Here is a 20,891-nt window from a genome sequence, read left to right as displayed (position 1 = left end):
ATTGAAAATAACATTTAAATATATATTTATCTATATAATATTTGAGTTTTGAAGTGCTGGAAAAAGATGTGTGAAGTACTTGAAAGCATTTCACTAGTTACAGTTAGTGTTACTATATTAAATCCATGGTGAATGTTTCTGGTCTGTGGACGTAAAGTATTACTAGTTCATTCACGGCACAATGTTTCTCCTGGTTTCCACGTCTGCGCTGTTTGATCTAATAGAGATCTACGGTTAATAACGGAGAAATGTGAATGCTTCTCACTAGATGTCGCAGCGATGTTATTACCTCAGTGGTGAATTCAAATGTTTTCTTTACTGGATCTCTTTGCGCTGTGTAGTAACAGTGTCGCTTGATCGAGATTGGCTGCACAGATGTTGCTGGTCCGAATTGATAAACCATCCGTGAAGCACATTTAGGCCATGTCCACACTAATACGTTTTCGTTTGAAATTTCGATTTTTCTCTCCGTTTTGGCCTGAGATGCCATTTTAAGTCAACAAAAATGAATCGTTTGGAAAACGCTCTCCAAAGTGGATAAATTTGAAAACGCCGTTTTCGTGTTGTAGTGTGGACAGTGAAACCGGAGGTATTTTAAAACGATGACGTAAGTTTAGTCATGTGATCCATGTAGTACCAATAGATTTTCATGTTTATCGGTAGGCCTATTTTGCCTGTTATGTGTTATTCATTTTTACACTATTGCTAAAATATGTTACTTTCTATGTTACTTAATATGTGCTATAGCACTACAAAGATGACAGATAATGTACTTACATTTGCTGTCCTGCGGCAAAACAGGAGAGCAGTTGCGTTTTAGACCAAACATAGGGTGACTGAATGCGACCTGGACGCATCAGTGATGGTGAGATGTTTTGCTAAATAAAATTATCCTGTTATTGTGCGATAACATTATTATCTCAGTGAGCTTTTGTGAAGTTTCACGCATGCGCAGTAAAGTGAATTTAGAAATTTCTCATCCACACTGAAACGCCGGAAAACTGCTGAAAACGCTAGTGTGGACGGAGTGTGGACCCCGTTTTCAAATGTATCCGGATTAATGTGGACGTAGCCATAATGAGTAACGCAGTTTCGTTCTGCTTTCATTACGCTTGCCATTTGGTGGCCGCGCCAGCACGAATTTTGTCGGCAGGAAAAATGGTCCAAGGAATCGTTCGGTTTGTATGCGTACCGAACCGGAAGCCTCGAACCGATGCGGTCCAATACGAATACATTTACCGTTACATCCCTAGCACATTCAGTAGACACCCTGATAGCACACGTACATCACAGAGATATATTTGATGTGTATGTTTACATCTGGAAGACGTATTTTTTAGAGTGTTTGCTCATCTGCAATACATCTATAGGACGTTTCCTGTCAGATGTCAAATAGATGTTTAGAAGATGTCTTTAAGATGTTATGAATTAGAATGTATTTTAAACTGACATCTTAAAGATCATGGGATCATTTTGTTGATTTAGTTAATTTTTTAGTTAAATTTGTTTTTGTTAAAGCTGCAGTCTGGTGTTTTTTCTCTTTGTCGTCATCTCTGTTCGAAATCTGCAATTGCAGTCATTCGTGGAATTATCAACTTTACGTGAGCTGTACTTCGACACCCTCGACACGGCACAGCGCTGATGAACACAATGTTTGAGGAGACTGTGAGACTGTCAGTCGCCGGGCCGTTGTGGATACAGGCATTCAGAATCATAGATTATTCTTTTTGGAAGTATAATGACCAACATAAGCATTTTCACCGGAAAATGTCATCTGAACTAGTAAGAAACATCCACTTTTGTTCTGGTTCTAAAATTGCAGTAAATCGCGCTGATTAAATCTAACAATCGCTTATAAGTTATATTACGCAAAACCGTGAAAAAATATACTTTGTTCTTAAATTGTTAATGTTAACAACGTAAGCAAGCTTTGCGTGACTACATGTAATGTCCTTACGATATGATCCTTGTTTTCACATAGTTCCGGTTGCGGTCTCTTTTTTTTTTCTCGAATCTCCCGCGTAAATCCACCAGTACCACTGGAATTAAGAACAATATTACAAACTTACCGCTTTGAATCGAGCTAAGAAGAGCAGAGAGTGTTGAACACTGCCTAGTTATGTATTTTCTCAAATATGTATTTTGGATAATTGTTAAAAAATAATTGTATTTTGAAAAAAGCTACGGACTGCAGCATTAATTTAATGATAATAATATTTTTCTGAATTAAACAGCTCATTACACTTTGTCAGTAAAAAAATACATTTGTCCTTGAATAGTCTAAAACCCCAAGGTCTCTACATAAAATCCCATTAAACCTTTGTTTTTTCATAAAATTTTATATACACTGCATGGGCTAAAGTGGTCATTTGGGTTTTCAGTGCACAGAAAATGTGCTTACTGTGCACAGTATTCATACTACATACTGTAGAAAGAGAGTAGCACAGACACAAAGGGAAAGAAGTGAGTGAAAAGACAGTGAAAGACAATAGACAGCTGGTGTATTACTTTAATAGGATGAATCTGTCGCCTCACTCTGATCTCAGTGGTGTCAGCGCACAGACATTCAATTTGACCAATACAGCTTTAGAGAAACTAAACTATAAACCAGAGAGAACACTTTTAAGAGTTCTGGAGATATAGAATAAAGGCTTGCGGGCATTATTACATGCTTTATTGGAGTACTTGGTATAGAAAATATGGAAATGTTTTCTATGCCATATTTTTTTTCTCCATATTCTTTGTTCTAAACTAATGCAGTTTAATGCAATACACATCTGAAGGAAACACTACAGTGATTTTACCATGGTCTAGTTAGATACAACATTGGAAAGTATCTATTAACCATGGTAAAAATCCGTGCAATACACTGCCTCAACTGCAATACGATTTTAATCAATTTAAAAAAATAATTAGCGTTATAAACAATTCATTCATAGCATAAATCACACATTACATCGAATGTAAAATAGCTTTCTCCGAGTAATATTTGAAATGCAGCAACAGCAGAAATGTTCCAATCACATATTTAATCTGCAATCCTTGAATTTCATAATATCTATAACAAAAAAAAAAAAAGAAAGAAAAGAAGATTGATTACATGTTAGGTTGTATGAGATTATAGAACAGTTTATCTTAATACCCACAATACTAATGTGAAGAACTTATAAAGAAAGTTTCCAAAGCTTTGACCTCATGTTTTTTTCATTTGGAAAAGATGAATGTGTTTGCAAGCCCTTTCCGACGCTCCAGAACTTTTATTAAAGAACAGCCTTTTAGGGTTTGCCATCTCGTGTATTTTGTCATGCAATTTCAGTGTTTTTTCCTTTGGCTATATTTACACTTAATCATGAGGCGCACCTGTGCCGAAACACCAGGTGAGCGCCACTTTTTGCAGATCTGTTTGCTAATTCATTATTTTTATTGTCTGCTATATGCTCTTTATTTAAATCAGATAAATGTACTGTATATTTCTATACTTAAAAATAATCCGGCTCACTCCAAACTTACATTAACACATCTACAATAAATCATAATAATAATAAAATATATCTATATTTAGTAACTTCTATAAGTTTGTGAGTCTTCATGAAGGATTCATTAAAAGAATCAGCTCAAACGAATCATTTGTCCTTCAAGCATCAATAGAAAGATTTGTTTTATGCTATTACAATGCAATCAAACTGCACACTCACATTCAACTCTGGTATATTTTTTATTTTATATTTTAATAATGCTGAAGATTCAGCAGTGCAGGAAACTCATAACATTCAAAAAATGAGCTCTTTTAAGCTCTGCTGGAAATCCTAGTGAGCTGCATTTTAAGAAATCATAACTGTGCTCTCAGCATGCATGTTGCTCTAAATAGAAAGCAAAAAATGATTGTGCCTTCTAAGATACTGTTATGTGCTATTGATGCAAGTTCACAACCCACACCCCTTTCATATTTGTTGATTAAATATTTTGCGTAATATAATAATTGAATTAGACTTTTAGCGACCAATAAGACTGCAGTGCTGTCAGCTCCGTTCAACACATTTTATCTCTGAAATAAGTCCATCTGGGGATGTCATGACGTTCCAGCTCAGTCAGGAATCAGCCCATGTTGACTACAGTCATGGAGAACAGACTAAAGGCTGAACAGAAGTAAACTATTCCTCAGAGTGTTGTATTCTTAGTGATGTTCTCGTAAACCAAATGGGGCTCACATTGTGTTCTCAGTTTCTTAAAGACCGCTATAACTCACTCACACACACACACACTTACAATAGAAGGTCTAAAGGTGTATAAATCCACAGAGACGACAAAGAGTAAGCAGTGGTGGAATGTAACGAAGTACAAATACTTCGTTACTTTACTTAAGTACATTTTTCACGTATCTTTACTTTACTTAAGTACAATAAATAGTTCCTACTTTTTACTTTTACTTCGTTACATTTTGCAGCAATTATTATACTTTCTACTCCACTACATTTCTACAGCTTCTGTTACATTTTCGTTACATTTTCTGATCAGTTTTTCCCCTGCCAAAACGTAATCTGACCGTCCGTTCGTTGCACGTTTGTCTCACCAGTGACGTTTGGTTGCCATAGATACAGTATATCAACCCGGTCACACTAAATGCGTCTCACACGCAGTATGTTTATCATGCAACTCATACGCGAAAATTTGTTTTTACGTGCATATGAAACACACCGTGTGTAATATATGTTTGGTTAGGATTATGGCAAGCCAAGAGGTTTTAGAATTACACCATAAATGAATCGCGTTTACTGCCAAACATAGTTATTAACATATAGTACTAAGGATAAGCATGATATTGCCTAATTGCAAGCTTGTTTCAGAAATGGTGACATTTTTTTTCCATCATTATTGAACATCATTATAGGAGTAGGCTATTAGGTTGAATGAGTTAGAATTAAATGTTTTATTAATCATTAGAAAATAGATATTAAGATAATAAATTGTTATGCAAGTACTTTTACTTTTAATACTTAAAGTACATTTAAAATAAAGTACTTTTTACTTTTTACTTAAGTATGGTTGTCATTGTGTTACTTCTACTTTTACTAAAGTAAATATTTATCTGGGTATTTGTACTTTTACTTAAGTACTGAGATTCAGTACTTCCTCCACCACTGAGAGTAAGACAGATTAACCGATTTTACAATACTGACGTTGTACTCTACAGACTGCATGGGATGGGGATGGTGCTAGGTAAAGTTCCAGTGTAACGGTGATGTAATGTCCCAGTTGGTTGGTTTAACAGGCTGCTATATGGACGCTGTGACAGGGATCTAGCTCCATGCTGATTGTTGTCGCAGCGACGGGATTCCAGCGCGGATAATTGCTCTAGGAGCTTAGTGATGTGGGCCACCTGCTGGAACAGTTGGCCGTGTGTGTGTGTGTGTTTATATGGGGCAGGAGGATGGGATTGTCTGAAAAGGATTTAAACATGCTAGTTTTGCATCTTTGCCACATGCATTATTGGACCACGGTCATGGCTAAAACATGGACAAAACTCATTAGTGAGGAAACCTGATCCCGGATTATAATATTAAAACCGTGTCTCGTAGACAGCAGAGACACACATGCATTCACTCATGCATGCACAAACACACATGCAAACATGCACACATGCAAGCGCACATACATCCATGCAAAAAAGCACACGTATGGACATTTGGAAACATGCAAATACACGCACACTATACATTTGCACATGCACATACAGTACAAGCATGTAAATACATGCACATATGCACACAAGCATGCAAAAATGATATTTGTATACCCTGCTTTAAAACTTAGCTCTCCCAGAAAACATTGTGTTTTTATATTTTCATTATTTAGTATGTTAATTAAGCTGTTTTTCTCATGGGAGCCGTTGGGAGATCCTCAGAATGTAGGTGATTTCAGGTTTTACTATCATTTTGGGGACATTTGGTCCCTGCAATATAAACAAAAGCTGACTCAGACACACACAACATGCTGTCAGTCGCACAATGCACACTAAGTGTGTCAGAGGGTTGGGTTTCAGTGGATTTGGGGGTTGAAGGTTTCCTTGTAACATTCTCCTCCTTAATCCAACTATAGCTTTAGCGTGTCAGGGGTCAGAGTGTGTTTGCGTGCGAGCGTGCGTGTGTGTGCAGATGTTGAAGTCAAGTCAGATGTTCTCTCTCAGAATATTCTCTCCAATAATATTACAAGGGAGAGAAGAAACATTGGATTAATATAGGGGAATAGAATGAGTGGCAGCGTAAGAACGGAGGCCTGTAAGAACGGAGCTGTAATGTGATCCTGGGGAAGAGGGTAACATTAAACCCCTTTACTGGAGGGAGCAAAGAGTCAGGCGATCAGTCAGAACAGAATTAGTGGACTCTATATGTGTGTCTGAAAGGTTTAAGATGTACAATTTGACCTGCACAAACCCAGAAGAATAACTAGTCACTGAATTTTCCAAACTGCACAAGGTCTGTGGCATCAAATGAGTTTTGTTGTAGAAACTTTATAGCAACTTAATGGGATAATGCAATATACCTGAAAGAAACTGCACCCAGTGCCAAGCATTGCACATTACATACTGGAATTGGTCATGCAGAAGCTGCTAAACATGCATGCTGCAAATGTTCAATCTGATTGGATGCTGGAGGTTTTTACCTGTCCAACAGGAGAGTTGAGGTGCCAGCTTGATAATCAGAGCTTTCGAGGAAAGGTGCGGGACTTCCCAAAATGTACATAACATTTTTGAAGAATATGTAAGAGGATGTTAGTATCAACTAGCAAGTCAAAGAGATATCATATTTTAACACACACACACACACACACATATATATATATAATTATCCTCGATTGGATTACATTTTCGACTCTAAGGTCACGGTTCGATTCAATTCTCGATTTTTATCAATTGGCCAATCAGGATGTCTTACATGCACTTCATGAGGCACACACGCAAGGTCTCTCGCTCTTCCTTTCTGCCGCGCGATTTTTAGATTTTAACTAATTTTTGTGCATCAGGGAGCCGCTATCAATATATGGGAGAACATCCGCGAAACTTGAGAATATCTGCGAAACTTGGGATGTCTGCAAACTGTGGCTTTTTTGAAGCGCGAACGTTGTCAACATGGAAATCCAAAAAACTTCCAAACCTGCGACTTCAATGAAAGAGGAGGGGTTTTTAATTTTTGTTGATGGGTCTCCTGTATCTGCAGTTGCCATGCTATCTTTTAAATGGCTGTAGCTAAGTTAGAGGAGGTTGACCATAGACTCGCAGTACTTCAACACGGCGCGTTTTTTCCACTTGGCAAGCCGAACGGACGTGAGATTGTCCGAAATTCTGAATTAATTTCGATCGATTTCGATTTAAAATTAGCCAAGTTAGCCTTAGTGTTATTTATCAGTGGAGACAGTTTTCAAACATTTTGCATGGTTCGCCAGTGCTAGGCTAGCGCGAGTCAATGGTAACTGCTAGCCTGCCATTAAAAACTGTTTTACCCACTTGATTTTTTACATTATTCTCTTAACAGACATTTACATCGATAGTCTGGCGTTAATTTATGTGCTTTTGGTGTACTGTGAAGTAGAGCCCGACCGATAAAGGATTTTGAAGGCCAATACCGATACAAATATTTGTTGGTTTTAAAATACTCGATATTCCGATATATCGGCCGATATTTTATTTATTTATTTATTTCAGAAACACGCTTTTAATAAAATAAAATAATATGATATATATTATTTTAAATAAAATAATATGATAATGCATTTTAAAAAGAAACTTGTTTCTTTTATTGTCGCAACAGAGCAGAGGAACCAAAGCTCATTAATGTTAATGTTAACGGTCTTCCACTGATGAAAGTGGCAGTAGCTTTGTGGTTAGCTAGTCTATGATGAGCCATAATTTAGCAATGGATAACGTAAATTGTAAAATATACATTTTTAATATAACAGGCCAAGGAGGGATGATACGTCTCATTGCTATAACTGTCACGCGCTATTAAAGAAATACTTCAGTCACATTGACAAAAGTTAAAAGGACAGTCAGTCAACTACACTGTAACAACATAACGTAACTATTACTAGCTGATTCCGCTTCACTCTCGGCTTAATTAACAGCAGCAAAACTGGACATGATAGCCACAGATTTTGTCATGCTTATTTGAGTAAAGATAACTGATGGAGATTTTCTTTCAATTGTTATTCAAGCAATGTACAGTATGTCTCGTAACCAACTCACGTGTTGCCAACAGGGATGGTGTAGAGTGCCCTCCACTGGTGGACAAACTATACAACTCCAACTGTCATGACATGGTTGAAGCGTGTTTCGTCCGTTTTTATTTTATTTTTGAAATATTCATTTATCAGCCATTATAACTGCCAATACCGATAGTTTGAAAAATGCCTAATATCTACCGATAATATCGGCCTGCCGATATATATCGGTCTGGCTCTACTGTGGAGAGGGTAAAACTGTTTTTAATGGCAGGCTAGCAGTTACCATTGACTCAGGCTAGCCTAGCACCGGCAAACTATGCAACTGGAACGACTGGAAGAACATTTTTTGAAAACTCACTGATTAATAACACTGGTTTCCACTGATAAATAACACCAAGGCTCACTTGGAAATGAGGCCCGATGTCCAAAATCCTGAACCACCCCTTTAATAAATATTATTATAAATTATGTTTACATCATATTTATGTCATATTCAGGGCAAAGTTATTATTATTTGTGCAAAAGCATTTTGGAAATCAATAAACTATAACTAAGCAATTTACTTACTTGAGAATGAATGGCTGTTATGTTAAAAGTTAATTATCCAAAAGACACATTAATTGAGTCCATTTACCTGGATCCTATTGAAAAAAAATGAATAACAGTAAAAAACAAAAACAGAAAAACATCAGTCAAACTGATTATCTGTACATCTGTAATTCTATTTTATACAGACAAACTGTGAGTTTGAGTAAAACTAGATTCGGCGAGGCTTTATCATTTTACCGCCTCTCTTTATTCGTTCTCTGTCTTTCTCTTACACGCACGCACTTTGTTTTATCTCCCCTTTAATTTATTTTTTATTCTCTGTGTGCCTGACTTCATAAATCAGATAATGTATTTCCCAAGATGCACTGTGCTGTACAAGCTTCTCTTATGAGGCATGTGTGTGTGCGCGTATTTCTCTGTCGAGGTGTGTACAACACACGCATATACTGAACACATGCTCAATAGACAGATTCAAAGCCGTCATACCTGAAAGCAGCTGTGTTAGCATGTGCTATTGTTAGATGATCATCTACTGTGTGATTTTATAAAGAAAGCTGATAGAATTGACCCAGATTTTTAATGATGTGCACTGCTTGTATGTGTGTGTGTGTGTGTGTGTGTGTGTGTGTGCACGTGTAGCAGGAGTTTGCGCTCACAGATCAACACTCCCTGCTGTCTTTTCTTTTAATAAAAGCCCACGACTTCTTCACTGTAATTTTACAATGACAAGTGTTTGTGAGTTTACTATCTGTCTCACTCACAATATCAGCCCCCTTCCTTTTCTGTGCATCACACACACTTTCTACCTGTCTCTATCCCTTTTTGTCAATCAATCAATCAATCAATCTCTCTATCACATCTCCGGTCTGAACACTGTCTGCCTTAATGAAAAATAAGTGTGCTTAATTGTATTGAATGTGTACATTTCGATATTGCATTGAAAAGTTAATATATTTTAAACGTACTAAATTGCAACTGTATAATTACAAATATATGTAAATACATGACACATAAGTTTCAATAAAATGAAATGAAGTAATTATGTAATTACACTCATGTTCCTTTGTGGACCAAAAAAAAGCGCTCTTTAGTTCAAATAATTCATCGTTTTCAGTCACATGACTGATGTGGCGTCCTGGAGGCGATATGTCTTTTCCCAGGAAGGTACCGCCTTTTTTGTCTCTGATTGGCTAGAAGTGGCTCTCCTCCGATTGGTTATTTTGGCCATGAAACGTCATCTCTTCAGATGAGAAGTTACACATATACACACACACTGACACACACTACACACACGACCTCTAAAGCTACCCATCACACACACTAACCAGACCCCTAAACCTACACATAACACACACACACACTAATCAGACCCCTAAACCTAACCATCACACACACACACACACACACTAATCCAAATCAATTAACCAATAGGCTTTATGCACAACATACTTCCGCATTCTCTGTAAAACAGGTCGCATCGCTTCCGGTCCAGGTCTTTTGTATGTGCTTCATGAATTTTTTTGCGGTTTTACTCAAGATAACTTAAAAGGAGCGAACAAAGATTAGCATAACCAATATCCCTCACATGTGCAGATTGATATTTAAACGTTTTATATTTTTTATTCTTCACATGAACGTTTAAAAATATTTAAATGTAATAAAACGCCAATAACAAAGTGAACTAGTTAGGTTAGCTGATTACCTTAAATATCCATAGATATTGTAGTCAGTTCTTACGGCCGTTAACACTTTCTCTGACAAGCGGATGCGATGAGACCCGTTTTCCGGTTTGGTCACGTGACGCACGGCATAAAGCCTATTGGAAGCTAGCCAATCAGAGGCGTAAAAGGCGGTACCTTCCCCTACTATCCTGGCCTGGGGGGAAAAAAAATTGGCATCCTGGAGGGCAAAACCTCCATAGACCTGCAGCACATGTCCTGATAACTTTACATCTGTTTCAACCCATGAATACTTGTATATTCTCTCAAAAGAAGAAAATCAAAAATAATGCAAATTTTGGACACTTGTGGTCCATAAACTTACACTTCTATTAATGATTGCTATCATGCAATCAATGCATGATCAGCTATCAATGAAGTTTTTATTAAAAAAAAATCCTACCCTAACTTTTATATAAATTTAAACTATAATACATATTCATTTAATTGAATGAATGGATAAGATTTCCTTTGATTTTCTCACAGTTTTAGAGTAAAACGTGTTTTTGAAAAAACATAATTCATATAAATGATGTAACTTTTTAAAACTTTTTTTTACTTCAGCAATAATCTGCCAAGTGTCCTCTTTGAAAAGAGATCAAACCTAAATCTGTTGCTTTGAAGCATTCAAGATTTACCACAGTTTAAGTCGGAAATCAGATTTTCAGGTCTATCCTATGTGAATGGATCATAAATACAGCTTGAATATAATTTAGTACCATAAAATACCATAAAAATGCAAAGCATTAAAAAAAACCTTATCAAACTAAAATATAGTACTAAATAGAGTCTGAAGTATTACATTCAGTTGGTCTAAAGTAGATTCTCTATATAAAAACTGTCCTGGCTGTTTGTGTGTGCAGGAGAACCCGTACCTGTGCAGTGATGAATGCGACGCTTCTAACCCGGACCTGGCTCACCCGCCGCAGCTGATGCAGGACCGCGAGCGCAGCGGCCTGATCACATACTGGCAGACGGTCACGTGGCAGCGCTACCCTGAGCCTCTCCAGGCCAACATCACCCTGTCCTGGAACAAAACCCTCGAACTCACGGACGACATCCAGATCACCTTCGAGTACGGCCGGCCCACGGTCATGGTGCTGGAGAAGTCTCTGAACTTCGGGCGCACGTGGCAGCCCTTCCAGTACTACGCCGACGACTGCGTGGACGCCTTCAACATGCCGCCGAGACGCGTGCGCGACCTGAACGCCGCGAACGCCACGCGCGTCATCTGCACCGAGCAGTTCTCCCGTTGGGTCGGCTCCAAGAACGAGAAGGTGGTGCGGTTCGAGGTGCGCCCGCGCTTCGCCACCTTCGCCGGCCCCAGGCTGCTGAACATGGAGGGCTTGTACACGCGGATGGAGAGCATGAAGGGTTTACGAGATTTCTTCACGTTCACCAATCTCAGGCTCCGGCTCCTCAGGCCCGCGCTCGGAGGAACATACGTCCAGAGAGACAACCTGCTCAAATACTTCTACGCCATTTCTAACGTCGAGGTGCTAGCCAGGTGAGAACACACACACTACACACAACAAACCTGCAGATAGGAAAAATAAATAAATGACTTGATTAAACAAAATTAATTATTTTTAAATTGCATTTAATCCTGAATTCCATATACTGTAATATAAATAAATAAGTATAAACATAAATGAAAGAATATATATTTAATTTATTTTTATATTTATAATTTATATTATTATTTATAATATTCAGTTTATATATATATATATATATATAAATTCTGTATTTATTCTTTAATTTATTTTTATATTTATTTATGCATTTATTTCCACATTTGTTTTTACTTTTCTATGTGCAACATGAAAGTAAACAATTATATACTTCACCTTTAAAATAACCTACATTATTATAGCTCTTCTGCAATTTGAAAAAGTAACCCAGGGATATATGAAATATTTTATATGTTTTATGTATGTGTTTTTGTATAATGCATTAATATATATATATATATATATATATATAAATGCATTATACGAATAACTTGGGTATATATATATATGTACACCCAATTTTAAAAAAAAAAATTTTTTTACAATTTTTATTAAAATACAAAAATTCAATAAAAATTCAACGCATCTCACTATCCCCAAAAACTTGACAGAAATAATGACTATGTTCACTTGGTATTAGATGATGGCTAATCTACCCCATGCTATCATTGTGAGTAAAGCGACTCAACTGAGTCAGGCCAATTATTATCCATAAACCATTTGGAGCAACTCATCTAATCAGATTGTGCCTTGTATAATTATAGAGGCAAACAGATGCTTGTTATCATAATGCACGCTATCATAACAAATAACTATTATAACTATCAGGAGGCACACAAATGATCTGCAATAATGCTTGAGTCATTACTTGTACAGATATTGACTGTCATGATAGAATAAATGAGACACTATCACAGATAATTGCACAACACGACAGTCTGTTAACAATAACCCTTTCTTTCCTATCCTATCATGACATGACAGCTACTGTGTTAAAGGAATAATTCACCTAAAAACCAAAATTAAATTCTGTCACACTTATAATATTTGCTTCTCTTCACACAGATTTTACCGATCAATTAGTATATAAACATGCATCACAACAAGGGTCACTAACTTAAAGGTCTAAAGGTACAATAGCAAGTGTGGAAAATGTTCATGATAAACTAAATTATAAATGATGGAAAAAGTCTTAAGTGACGTTTTAAGTGGATGTTTTAAGTGGACTTCAGGCCATAAAATGCTACAAACCGGTAGAGAAACATCCCCAGCATCTGACAGGTACGATATGAAAGCACATCACAGACAGACAACAGTGAGCAGTAATGAGTGTGTCAGAGATCACACAGCACAGAGAGATGCCCATGGGCAGCCCGGATGGAAATCACACGCATTCCCTGTTTCCTGCACTGATGCGGGCCGAAAATCTCTGGAAGGGATTTAACTTACATTACACTTTACATTTTAAAAGCATGATTTGATTTTGAACCTTAAATCGCACATCAAATCAAACACGAATGTCTTGTGTTTGATATGTTTGATAAACTACTAGATAATTATAGCATTAAATACACTGAATGACAAATGTCTCGTTTTAAACGCATCATATGTCAGTATCGCCTTGTAAATACAGATTTTGGCCTGTCCAACCATAATCATAATCGACATATTCTGTTGAATTGATATTCAGTTGACTTGTTTAACTCATTTTAATTACCACAAAAAATAACACTGACATAACGTGGACCCTTTCAGATGTGGACGTGACAGAAAAACATGAATAATCTCATTAAATTTTTCTTCATTTTTATGCATATTGTTGACTGATTTAATATATCTTAGCCATTCAACCCCGTTACCTGTTTTTTATATGTATTATTTGAATATTAATATACATAATTTTATGTAATAATAATAGTAGTTGTTATTAACCCTATTACACAAATTGTATACATAGATAAGTTATAAATGAATAAATATGTTATCATATGTATCATTGATAGCTGAAAATGTATTCATAGATTAGCCAAAATATTTCAGAAATGAACATGTAAACGCCAGAAAATGGAGAACTTTGTCAATATTATTATATGAAAAATACGTTTATCACTTATTACCAACAGAAAACAATACTCATACAGTATAATTTGACCAATGTAAGTTAAGTACCACCTGTCAGTTATTTTGTTTTTAAGGGAAATTATCATAATTTTAGGCCCTAATTTGTACCCTGTTCATGAAACAGGCCAACTTTCATTTTATCAGCAGCTGAAAACATAAGATATTTAATAAATGTGAGCCATATATATGTTTGTGAGATTGTGTGTGTTACAGTAGATCACACTCATATTTATCATTTTACAATCTCAGTGTATATGATGAGTACATGAATACTGAGAGGTGTTTATTGTAAGATTTATGGATTGTCATTTACGCATTGAGAGAGGATTTAGACATCTGTATTAAGATACACTTCACTGCACTTCACTCATAATATCAAGCGTGACCATGAACACACATACACGCACACACAAACACACTCTCATCTTTTGCTGTGACGTACAGTTCTTCTATACGGACGGCTGCTGAGGTTGCAAAGCACTGTGATTAATTTGACATAGTTGCATTTAAAGGCACACACACATACACACATACAGCTGAATATATTAAGTTCAATCCTGACAAATGTACATAACAGTTATGATATTGTGCGTGTGTGTGTGTCATAAATAGAGCCGTTTAAACACACCGATGCGCACACACACACACACACACACACACACACACGCTTGGAAACAGAATCTAGATACGGTAAGAAACGGCTGACAGCTCTCGATCGATCACAAGTGTGTGTGTGTCTGTGTTGTGTTTCCTTAAGTAGACTGTAGTGATTGTGTGGAAATATGAATGAGTGTATTTTGTGTTAGTGAGCGGATGTTATACACTGAAAGAAATATTTTCTCTCAGAAAATACTTGTAAATTTCACAATTACAAAGAAACAAAAAGTAACAGATTGAACTACAGTATGCAGAAAAACTGAAAAAGTAAAGTAATTTCTTGTAAAACACTCCAATAATTTTTGTTTCAGTTAAAGGGATAGTTCACTTTGAAATTAATTTTTGGTATGTTTTAGCTTACCTCAAGGGCATCCAAGATGTAGGTGTCTTTGTTTCCATGACATTTTTCGGTCAAACCGTTGTTGTCTATCAGTCATATAATGCAGGTTTAGGGGGTCCACGTCAAAGAGCATGCACAGAGAGAAGTCAAAATTAAACATGATTTAATGTAAGTAGACATTGATGGCCTAAGACACGAAACAAACAGTATTTATATCGTTTTTACCTTGTGTAACCACAGCCATGTCCAACTGATCTGAATCAGTTCTCCAATGTCCAACTGAACCGAACTGAACCAAGTCCAATCGCTTGGCATTTACGTCACTCATTGTTTACAAGAGATTTCGGAAGTTTTACCTTTCACTAAACATATTTAGATATATCGAAATCGTCTTCCGGAACGTGGGACTTGATTCAGTCCACTCATCAATAGGAAAAAGAGGCCACAATTTGCAAGAGCTCACCAAAATTGGACAGTTGAAGACTGGACAAATGTTGCCTGGTCTGATGAGTCTCGATTTCTGTTGAGACATTCAGATGGTAGAGTCAGAATTTGGTGTAAACAGAATGAGAACATGGATCCATCATGCCTTGTTACCACTGTGCAGGCTGGTGGTGGTGGTGTAATGGTGTGGGGGATGTTTTCTTGGCACACTTTAGGCCCCTTAGTGCCAATTGGGCATTGTTTAAATGCCACGGCCTACCTGAGCATTGTTTCTGACCTTGTCCATCCCTTTATGGCCACCATGTACACATCCTCTGGTGGCTACTTCCAGCAGGATGATGCACCATGTCACAAAGCTCGAATCATTTCAAATTGGTTTCTTGAACATGACAATGAGTTCACTGTACTAAAATGGCCTCCACAGTCACCAGATCTCAACCCAATAGAGCATCTTTGGGATGTGGTGGAACGGGAGCTTCGTGCCCTGGATGTGCATCCCACAAATCAAGATGCTATCCTATCAATATGGGCCAACATTTCTAAAGAATGCTTTCAAGACCTTGTTGAATCAATGCCATGTAGAATTAAAGCAGTTCTGAAGGCGAAAGGGGGTCAAACACAGTATTAGTATGGTGTTCCTAATAATCCTTTAGGTGAGTGTACTTGTTTTCTTGTTTTCATTACAGATTTATTGAAACATAGATTAAGATGACAGGTTAAGTAAAAATATAATGAATATGTAATATAGTGCATGTATTGCGGCGGCAGCGAACCGACACGTCCATTTAAAGAGTGTCAAAAAAATGTTTATTGTTTAAATTTCATTTTAAAGCTGACAGAACATGAAAGCTGAGAGTTTGACTTATCAAAAGTAATAAATCACAAAGCGTATTGCGATTATAGACCTACTACAAATAATGTTTAGTGAAGCCTTTGATCACATAAACTGAAATTGACTAAAAGATCTGTTCATTGAAACAAGAATTCGATATCATCAACCCAGCCCTGTATAGACCATTTCACAAGATGTAAACAACACTGGTCCAGAAGCACTTCCTGTTTCAGTTTTCTAACACTACATAAAAGCTGGGATAAAATACAACCAACAGAACATATAAAACTGAATCAAAAAGTTAAACAAACATCTTTAAGATGTTTTCTTTACATGTGAAATAAAGAAAACAGTTACAAACTGAAACAGGAAGTGCTTCTGGACCAGTGTTGTTTACATCTTGTGAAATGGTCTATAGTGTCCACATAGCGGACAACTGAGCTTATCCTCAAGATAATGATTTCAACAGTTTCAGCCCAAAACGACAATTCATTTTTGGAAAAATGTTTTTTTTTTCTCCAGTGCATCACTAAAGTCTGAGAAATGGAGATTCAAGCAAACTGACAAAAAAGTTAAAAATCCTGTTGAATTATCCAGTTGTTTACAGAAGTTCTGTTTCCATTGATAAATGTCAATGTTGAGTCAAGAGCATGTAAATATTTCAAGGCCCAACACTTGATGCAATCTCACCTTCAATGTATTTCATTACGGTGTAAGAGTGGAGTGTGACAGCTACAGGTCGCCAATGAATAATCTGCGCTCTCAAAGCTCTGGAGGGCTGACTGGTGTCAGTACACACACACACACACACTCTGCAGCTGCTACAGGCGTAATGCGGTGTGACTTTGTGGAAAGCCAGGATGTCTGTCTCTCTGAGTTATAACTGTAGCTCTGTGTCGTCCTCCCCTGGAAGGGCATGAGAAGAGGGAGTGTGTTGAGATTGTGTTAACTGTGTGCGGTCGACCCCCGGAGAGATGCTTTAAAGAATCCCCTCAGGAACACTGCAGATTCAGGAACACTGGGATTGAGAAGAGCAGTCTCACAAACTCGCAAATCACAACTTTGGAGAGTTTTACAAAGACTGCAGTGAACAACCGGAGACACATATTTCTGCATGTCCAGGTGACACTTCACCCCAAAATCAAAGAAAAAATTAGGAAATTATTTTTGCGTAAGGAAATTAAGTCTATTTTTTTAAAATAACATTAAAATGTTTTTTTTTTTGGGTATTATTTTCATGATAATGAAACACATTTCCCCTGAAAACATACTTACTGTAATGTGTCGAGATGTTTCCCTTTTGAGGCGTATGAAATTTTCAATTATACTTATTGATTTTTTATAAGTGCATTAGTTTTTGAAGGCACTACAACCCATAAAATAAATTCAATGTATATTCAAATACTAAATTAAGTTACTATATAACGGAGTACACGAAAAAATGTATGTAAATATATATATATATATATATATATATATGAGTGTGTGCATGTATCATTATACATAATTTATATAAAATATATTAAAATATAATAGTTTAATTAATAAGTAAATAACATAATATAAACTTAATAGTTAAGATCAATTTAAATAAAAATAGCAAAAATAAATATATTTAATTAGAAATGGTGGGGGGTGAGCTTAATTGTCATATATATGTAATATAATGTCAAATACAAAAAATGGTTTCATTTTTTTAAGCAAAATATAATTTCTTTTTTCTCTGTAATATGTTTGTTGTGTATTGGTTTCATTTGTATTCTGTCCCCTATTCTGCTCTTCCTGGATTCAACAAAAAAAAAATAATTATAACTATCTTGTGGCCTCAAGATAGTAACTCGTGGCCTCAAGATAGAGTTAGTATCTTGAGGCCACGAGTTACTATCTTGAGGCCACGAGTTACTATCTTGAGGCCATAAGATAGCATCTTGAGGCCACGAGTTACTATCTTGAGGCCACGAGATAGCATCTTGAGGCCACGAGTTACTATCTTGAGGACACGAGATAGCATCTTGAGGCCACGAGTTACTATCTTGAGGCCACGAGTTACTATCTTGAGGACACGAGATAGTATCTTGAGGCCACGAGTTACTATCTTGAGGCCACGAGTTACTATCTTGAGGCCATAAGATAGCATCTTGAGGCCACGAGTTACTATCTTGAGGCCACGAGATAGCATCTTGAGGCCACGAGTTACTATCTTGAGGCCACGAGTTACTATCTTGAGGCCATAAGATAGCATCTTGAGGCCACGAGTTACTATCTTGAGGCCATAAGATAGCATCTTGAGGCCACGAGTTACTATCTTGAGGCCACGAGTTACTATCTTGAGGCCACGAGTTACTATCTTGAGGCCACGAGTTACTATCTTGAGGCCATAAGATAGCATCTTGAGGCCACGAGTTACTATCTTGAGGCCATAAGATAGCATCTTGAGGCCACGAGTTACTATCTTGAGGCCACGAGATAGCATCTTGAGGCCACGAGTTACTATCTTGAGGCCACGAGTTACTATCTTGAGGCCATAAGATAGCATCTTGAGGCCACGAGTTACTATCTTGAGGCCATAAGATAGCATCTTGAGGCCACGAGTTACTATCTTGAGGCCACGAGATAGCATCTTGAGGCCACGAGTTACTATCTTGAGGACACGAGATAGCATCTTGAGGCCACGAGTTACTATCTTGAGGCCACGAGATAGCATCTTGAGGCCACGAGTTACTATCTTGAGGACACGAGATAGCATCTTGAGGCCACGAGTTACTATCTTGAGGACACGAGATAGCATCTTGAGGCCACGAGTTACTATCTTGAGGCCACGAGATAGCATCTTGAGGCCACGAGTTACTATCTTGAGGACACGAGATAGCATCTTGAGGCCACGAGTTACTATCTTGAGGACACGAGATAGCATCTTGAGGCCACGAGTTACTATCTTGAGGACACGAGATAGCATCTTGAGGCCACGAGTTACTATCTTGAGGCCACGAGATAGCATCTTGAGGCCACGAGTTACTATCTTGAGGACACGAGATAGTATCTTGATGCCACGAGATAGTTATAATTAATTTTTTTTGCCAAAGTGGGACTAGGGGGGCTCCGTAGGTTTTTTATTGAGCGATACATTATCTCTATGTATTTAAACCTTCTGTTCATTCAGTTTCTTCAGTGTCAAGACTTATGTTTGGACTTGTTTCTCTACTCCTCCTTTGTGCGCTTTATATCAGTCACAAGTTGCAGGATTGTGCTGGCTCCTCTCATTGAACTTGTTCTGTGTCATAACTTGTTCTGAGCAGTAGCGGTGCTTTACTTCTGTGATCTGTCTTTATCTGACACTGCTGTAAGTCAGTCATATCACGGACAGGTGTAATGTTCAAGCTCCAGTCAGGAGAAATCACAGAATAAGCACCGCTGCTACTTACTTTCCTGAAAAAACACAGTAAGCTCCCCTGAGCTGGGACTCCCCTGGGTCTTTTTATTGCATGTCTTTTACCTCGTAACCATCTTTGCATTTAGCAATCTTGAAGATTTTTTGCTGATTGTGTGCATTTAATTGTGCTGCATTTGCAATACAAAGATGAAATAAGAATATTTCTAATTGATCAAAGTATACTAAATATAAAGTATATATCAGGGTTATTATTAAAGTTTACTCTAACAAAAACTATAAAACAATGGGTTACACTTTAATTATTTTTTAATAAATGTATTAAATTTAATAATGAAAGAGACTAATTTGCATTAGTAAATAATTAAAAAATATAAAAATATTAATATTTATTGATTATATACATTACAGTTATCAGAATAAGATTTTTTCACATACTTTATTATTATTTTTATTATTTAATTACTATAACAAAGTACCTGAACTGTTTTTTACTCCAAGCCTGTGACTGGGCTAGACTACTTAATATCTGGGAGAGATTGCAGTGTGTTTAAATCGGAGATAATTCAGATGGAATAGCTCTTCCTCACATGTTCAGAGGAAAGAGTAGAGAAAGAGAGAGAGGTGTCAGTTCAGACGGAGTGATTTATGCTCACACATAGACGGCTGATTTGATAATCAGTGTATTCTGCCTCCGCTCCCTCTAAACTCACTGTCAGCATTTTACTCAAATCTTTTCCTCATCCTCCCCATTTCTTTTTTTAATGCAGTTATTTTCCTGAGGAGAACTCCTTCAATGAACAAACAAAGTAAAACAAACAAATGAGCTTTGAGTCTCATGTCTCTCATTTTCCATCTCTACGTCTCTGCATGCCTCCTTCTCTTTAGCAATCCCCATATTTACTGTTTATTTCTCAAGAGAACCACTTAGGGAGAGGGAGAGAGAGAGAGTGTGTGAGAGAGAGAGTGAGAGTGTGTGTGTGTGTGTGAGAGAGAGAGAGAGAGAGAGAGAGAGGGGATGTCCTTGGAAAGAGTTTGTTTTCACAGATGCTAAAACATTAGCATATACTCAAAGCTTTTCACACTTCAGCTCTTTCTAAAGTGCTGGCAC

The 20,891-nt window shown here is 37.0% G+C and overlaps 1 protein-coding gene across 2 annotated transcripts in view; it reads left to right on the top strand.

Annotated features, from left to right (window-relative positions):
• ntng2b (netrin g2b) overlaps positions 1-20,891 on the top strand; it is an 80,244-nt gene that overhangs the window by 11,841 nt on the left and 47,512 nt on the right. For both annotated transcript variants that reach the window (XM_039661030.2, XM_089123526.1), the window contains exon 3: positions 11,348-11,991. In XM_039661030.2, coding sequence (XP_039516964.2) covers positions 11,348-11,991 — 644 coding nt within the window. The remainder of the gene's footprint in view (positions 1-11,347; positions 11,992-20,891) is intronic.

The sequence above is a fragment of the Pimephales promelas genome, chromosome 19 (assembly GCF_988280905.1).
Source record: "Pimephales promelas chromosome 19, fPimPro1.hap1.1, whole genome shotgun sequence".
Classification (NCBI taxonomy): domain Eukaryota; kingdom Metazoa; phylum Chordata; class Actinopteri; order Cypriniformes; family Leuciscidae; genus Pimephales; species Pimephales promelas.
Note: the sequence above shows the minus strand (reverse complement) of the source record. Positions and strands in the feature narration are given on the sequence as shown.